At 32.1% G+C, this 4847-nt stretch overlaps 1 protein-coding gene across 1 annotated transcript in view; it reads right to left on the reverse strand.

The window, feature by feature from the left end:
* LOC140676287 (uncharacterized) overlaps nucleotides 1–2959 on the reverse strand; it is a 6083-nt gene extending 3124 nt beyond the window's left edge. Inside the window, exons 1-6 of the mRNA XM_072911178.1 lie at nucleotides 2906–2959; nucleotides 2638–2821; nucleotides 1910–2061; nucleotides 1713–1787; nucleotides 559–1636; nucleotides 140–275 (exon numbers count right to left, since the gene is read on the reverse strand). Of these exons, the coding sequence (XP_072767279.1) occupies nucleotides 140–275; nucleotides 559–1636; nucleotides 1713–1787; nucleotides 1910–2061; nucleotides 2638–2821; nucleotides 2906–2959 (1679 nt within the window). The remainder of the gene's footprint in view (nucleotides 1–139; nucleotides 276–558; nucleotides 1637–1712; nucleotides 1788–1909; nucleotides 2062–2637; nucleotides 2822–2905) is intronic.
* Between the last annotated feature and the right edge of the window lie 1888 nt (nucleotides 2960–4847).

A 4847-nucleotide genomic window follows, 5' to 3' on the forward strand; every position in this document is an offset into this window, starting at 1 on the left:
GAATAATTTCCAATAGAATTCTAGTAAATAATAAGGTTGCTTATGACTCTCATTATTATTTAAAAAGCATATTATTTATATATTTTATATTTTATATATTTTATATATTATTTTTTCTAGATATATCTGAATCACCTACCAATCTAGACTGGGCTTTGCCGGTCTGGCTTCATACTGTACGATCTTTCTCATGGTTTTGGTAATCGGCAACAGAGTCCAGCCAAGTTCCACAAAGTGCACGTTCGATAATTGGTACTCGATCGGATTTGAAGGGTCTGTAAAACAGAAATTTCCCATAACTGGAATCTGTTAACGAGACTCGACCGCATTGCATCATTTCACGCGATTGATAATGCGATTTGTGCGATAGTACAAGAGAAGCACAGTACTAGAAATGATTTCATTTAACTTTAGCGAGGTATTTTATCCGCATTTTGTGCCAACGGCATTCCACATATTCAATCACGCGAAATTTAACCTTTACATCATATTGAAAAAATGTTCTGTGCAATATTTTTATTTTATTTTATAAAAATATCTGTATATTACTGTACTTACTATTAACTGTTAACCATTTTCGCGCCTCCTCGAGATCATATCTTTTTTTGATTGAAGCAACTTTGCGTTGTTCATCATTTGTAGAAAGTTTTCCCTCTTCATTAACGACAAAGCGTCCCTCTTCCGCCTCGTCAAGCAAAACCGCCGTTTTTTTACTTTCAGCCTCCTTATTCTTATTTAACATCGTTTCTTCCTTCTTGTCTTTATCCTCTCCTTTCTTCCTATCTTGGTGAATAATTGGGTTTTCCTCGTTTTCATGTCGATTGCGACGATTTCCACCCTGTTTTATCTCGGGCCTTTTCGTTGGCTTCGATGTCTCTATCGAAGTGCTCTTCTCCTCGACTCGATCCAATCGGCCAATCTTCTTCGTCCCGTTATCCAGCAATCGCGTCTCGTGTTCCTTCCCGCGACGATGCTGATAAGGATTCTTACCGGGGTTTTCGCTGCTCTCTTCCACCGTACTCCTGTTTTCCATATCTCCATCTTTTCGTGTTTTTCCAGCCACGATCCACGATCTGTCCGTTTTTTCTTGCACGTCACGTTGAGTCGAGTTGCAATCTTGCCGGTCCTTATCTTCGATCTCGCCGAGTTTGTGCTGATATGGATTATTGTCACGTTTTTCGCGTATTCTCCCCGTTTCTGTGTCGGTATTTCTTGTACGGTTCTCACTACGTGCTTCACCTGCCGACACTCTTGTTTCTTCGTGCCGATGTGAATGATTGCCATTCGATTGATCCTTGGTGATTCCGGTACGGTGACCCATTTCGATGGTTGATTGAATGAGACGCTTAGCTTTTCTCGAATCGATTTCTCCTAAAGTATCTAAAACGTTATGTTGACGTTTGTCATGTAATTTCAAAGTATTCGGATATATCTTCGATTGAGAATCAATATGACTTTTTTTGTAGTGATCCTCGAGTGTCGGTATATCATTTTCGTTAATGGAGATTAATTGTAGTCTTGCATTATTGATGTTATCGACTCTTGTAACATCACTTTTTTGCAAAGTATTCTCGTTGGAATAATTTATTTTGTATTCGACTTCGGTAGGATTAGCAGATTTTAATTTTGACATATTCTACAAAAAGATAAGATAATGATAAGAGAATCTGTTTATAGCATAGGCATAATTTCATAAATTAAATAAATATTACGTGTGACACGTATAGCGAGAGCCATTCCTTTAATAGTCGATCGAAATGTTCTGCTTCGACGCAACAAAATTTCTTCTAAAATAATTTTTATATGAAAGTGAAAAAAATATTTTCACGAAAATAAATCTCTTAAAAAGAGGATAAAATTCTCTTGTGCATTCTATTAAGGTATTATGTTAATAACTTGTATTTTATACCGCGTATTGCCGAGACTCGTCGTTGATAATGCTGTCGCAAAATTTGCAAATTTTGAAATGGGATCGCGTTTTACATGGCTTTTCTCCCCATTCGCGAATAAAAGTACTTGCGAGATTTAAGAGAGTTTTTGTCTGAATATGCGCCGGCAGTTCTGCAATATTACAAGAATTTTATGCAATGCGAGAAGCATCGTGAAAAAATGCCATCTCTTGTAAATTAGCGCGAGCACAGTAATAAAAATAAGTAAAAGGATAGTTATTTGTGTAAGTCTTAGCTTATAATTTATGAGATAGCTAAATATAATTCTGTTTTAATGTATAATAATAATAATAATAATGCATTTATTTGATTCATTCGGTATACGGTAATTTATAATTGATAATTGTTAATGGTTGTTTAATTAGTTTAAATACAAGATATATAAATATTTACATAATAGTTTTATTTGCAATTACCTATTGCAAATTATTATAATATTATTATAAAGATGATTTTCAATTTATAGAGATTTAATTTACCATACAAGATTAAATTTATCATACAAGATATAAAATTTTATAAGATTCAAATTAAAAATTAAATATTAATAGGAATAGCTTTTCTTGAATTAATAGCCATTTTTACGTTTAATAAAACAAATTTTTGTAAACGTTCACATACATCCACACATTCATACACATGCATATAGATTTTATGATATCCTACTTCTGTCTTGAATGAATAATACCTTTAGCGATTTCTTCGCAGCATGTCATGCTTTCAGTTGCTTTTTTTAATAAAACAGATAGGATTTGAAGTTTTTTGGAGGCAGAGATGCACGATAAATCAGCTAACGCACACAAGATGGATTCCATCTGTGAATAATTTTTTATTGTCGACGATTTTGTGAGATGCTTTATCGTAGTTACAATCTGAAAAGATTTATACACAATTGTGTATCAAATAACAGACATATTTATTTAAACTGATTGTTAATAATTTTTTATTTATTATACTTGCTTCGTTTGCAATATCTTCTGATATATTTGTCGATTTTGAATAATGTGCATTATAAAAAGTATCTGGCCGTTTCATCTCTCGTTCAAATAGATTTCCGTGAATGTTCGATGCCATCATTTTATTTAAAATTTCTAGTGCTCCTTCCAATGGTATTTTTTTATAATAAACAGGACAATAGTTGAAGCCTCGAAATCTGAAACGAGACTTATCGTGACCACAGTTTTTTTTTAATCGATTATTGTATAATATAAAGAATAAAAAGAAAAAATTATGTAAAAGAATTATATAAAAAGAGATAAAGAAAAATTTACTTACTCAAGAAGCTCTACAAAATTATTCAGTATGTTATATATCCTTAGAAAACACTCCAGACTCATAATTGTCGATTGATATTCATTGATCAAATTTGATTTAATCGATGTTTGATGCTTTTCATACATATTTTTCAAATATGTGTGATGTATATCTTTTAGTGAAAATAATTTGAATTATATATTTTATAACAAACCGATAGTTTAAATAAATAATTAATATTTCTAAAAAAAGCTTAATAGAAATATGATTTTATATGATGAATACGTAATAAAGTGACTTTGTTAGCTCGACTTTCTTAATCTCGCATATGAAAGATACGAGATTAAGTTGACTTAAATAATCAGCTGAATAAAATAAATGCAAGTAGGCCAAACTATCTATAGAATTGGTTCAAAAGGGAAGAATTGTGTAAAACGCTTGGCATAATATATTAGTTTTACAATTTTTGGCTAAAAAAAGAAGAGAATAATATAAGAATTCTAATTAAAAATCTAAATGTAAATGTGCTAGATAATTTCACAAAAATGGAAGTAGTAGAGAGTGTTATTATATCGGCAATATTAAAAAACGCAATTTAATTATATTTTTGCAATTTATGCAACAAATAGATATGTAATTTGAAAGAGTTTAAGAGAAATTTACCTCGTTATAATGTAATCTCTTTTCCTCGGTTTTTTATCAGACGTTGACATTCAGCAAGCTTTGTTGCAAAAGATTCGTCGTAGTGGCAAATTTTAAATAAGTTTAGTTCAAATTTTGCGCAACGGTGAGCGAATTACGTGCTTCATGGCGAATCTTTCTGGCAAATCAGTCTGCCGTTATACCATTTGTTTCGCCGATACCAATCTTGGTCGTAAATCGTCGGCTTCTCGTGACACTTTTTGTCGATAAAGCGAGCCTCCGACAGGCGACAACTGACATTCGTTACACGAAGCGAGATAGCAGCGCTTGTTTCAATTTTCGCGATAGCCCGCAGTCACCTTTATGTTTACAGTGCCATTTACAACGCTAATAAGGTATGCGGACTATGCATTCTAAGAAATAAAAATGATAGTTTGAATCTTTGGAACTTATAACTTTTTTATCTTATGGAAAATATAAGAGGTACATAAGATATAAAGCGAAAATATTGACGTTATTACATATAAAATTTGATAATATTTTTATTTTATTATATATTATTAAAATTTAGATATATAATGCACGTAGAATATATGATGTATAGATTGCATATAAAGCTCTGAAAGTGGAAATCCCTTTCATCAATTACGTTGATTGCTAGGAAGAATAAGAGAACAGGGCGCAAGAAGAATAAGAGAGCAAATATTCGCTCTGGTGTTTCTGAAAGTTTTTTATGACGCCAGATATAATTTATTGGCCGCCCCAAACAAGTCTCCGCATACTTTTATATACGAGCGCGTTCCTGCGCAACTGCAATATTCATTTGAATACGACTGAAAAAGAGAAGGGAAAATGGCGAGAGAAATAGGTTTGCTGAAATCAACATATCCTACGCATTTTCGTGTTCAATTTTAAACGCATAGAAGGTTTATGTATTATGTTATGCGCAATCGGTTACGTTAGAACGAAAATAGTAAAAACTTTTTCTATACATATTTAAAA

The sequence above is a fragment of the Anoplolepis gracilipes genome, chromosome 2, assembly GCF_047496725.1.
Source record: "Anoplolepis gracilipes chromosome 2, ASM4749672v1, whole genome shotgun sequence".
Lineage (NCBI taxonomy): Eukaryota > Metazoa > Arthropoda > Insecta > Hymenoptera > Formicidae > Anoplolepis > Anoplolepis gracilipes.